This window comes from Papaver somniferum, chromosome 7, assembly GCF_003573695.1.
Source record: "Papaver somniferum cultivar HN1 chromosome 7, ASM357369v1, whole genome shotgun sequence".
In the NCBI taxonomy this organism is placed as follows: Eukaryota; Viridiplantae; Streptophyta; class Magnoliopsida; order Ranunculales; family Papaveraceae; genus Papaver; species Papaver somniferum.
The window spans coordinates 49,305,650-49,306,134 of record NC_039364.1 but is presented as its reverse complement, the minus strand read 5'-3'; the positions used below and the strand labels follow the sequence as shown (position 1 = coordinate 49,306,134).

At 30.5% G+C, this 485-nt stretch overlaps 1 protein-coding gene across 1 annotated transcript in view; it reads right to left on the bottom strand.

Annotated features, from left to right (window-relative positions):
* The window catches only part of LOC113297243 (vesicle-associated protein 1-1-like), a 4,890-nt gene extending 4,405 nt beyond the window's left edge, over positions 1-485 (bottom strand). The window contains exons 1-2 of the mRNA XM_026545669.1: positions 223-485; positions 43-113 (exon numbers count right to left, since the gene is read on the bottom strand). Coding sequence (XP_026401454.1) covers positions 43-113; positions 223-274 — 123 coding nt within the window. The 5' untranslated portion in view covers positions 275-485. The remainder of the gene's footprint in view (positions 1-42; positions 114-222) is intronic.

The window sequence follows — 485 nt, the reverse complement described above, 5'->3', positions numbered from 1 at the left end:
AAAAAAAAAAAAAAAAAAAAAAAAAAAGACGAAACGATTTACCTTAAAAGCAACATGGTTGTCAGATTTATTCAAAAGTTGAAGAGAACATGAGATCTGTTTCTTCAGTTCAACTTTAACATGAAATTAAAAAACAAGAAACCCATAATTAGATAAACACTCACCAAACCCTAATACACAACAAGTAATTAAAGATCTGATAAATTAAAACCGTAAACTTACATGGGAATCTTAATTCTTGTGGTTCAACACTAAGAAATTCTCCAGAACTCATTTTTGAAGAAACTTGCCAGATAAAATCTAGGTTTTCCGAAATTCAAAGGTTTCGGAAAGTAAGAGAGAAAAGTATGGAAAATGGTGAGAGAACGAGTAGTGGGAATCAGGTCTGATGAGTTTCTTTAGTTTAAAAGGAAATGTGAAAAATGAAAATAGACAAGAATGCTGTGTAAAAGGAAGAAATGGGGAAATCAATAGAAGCATGTGTT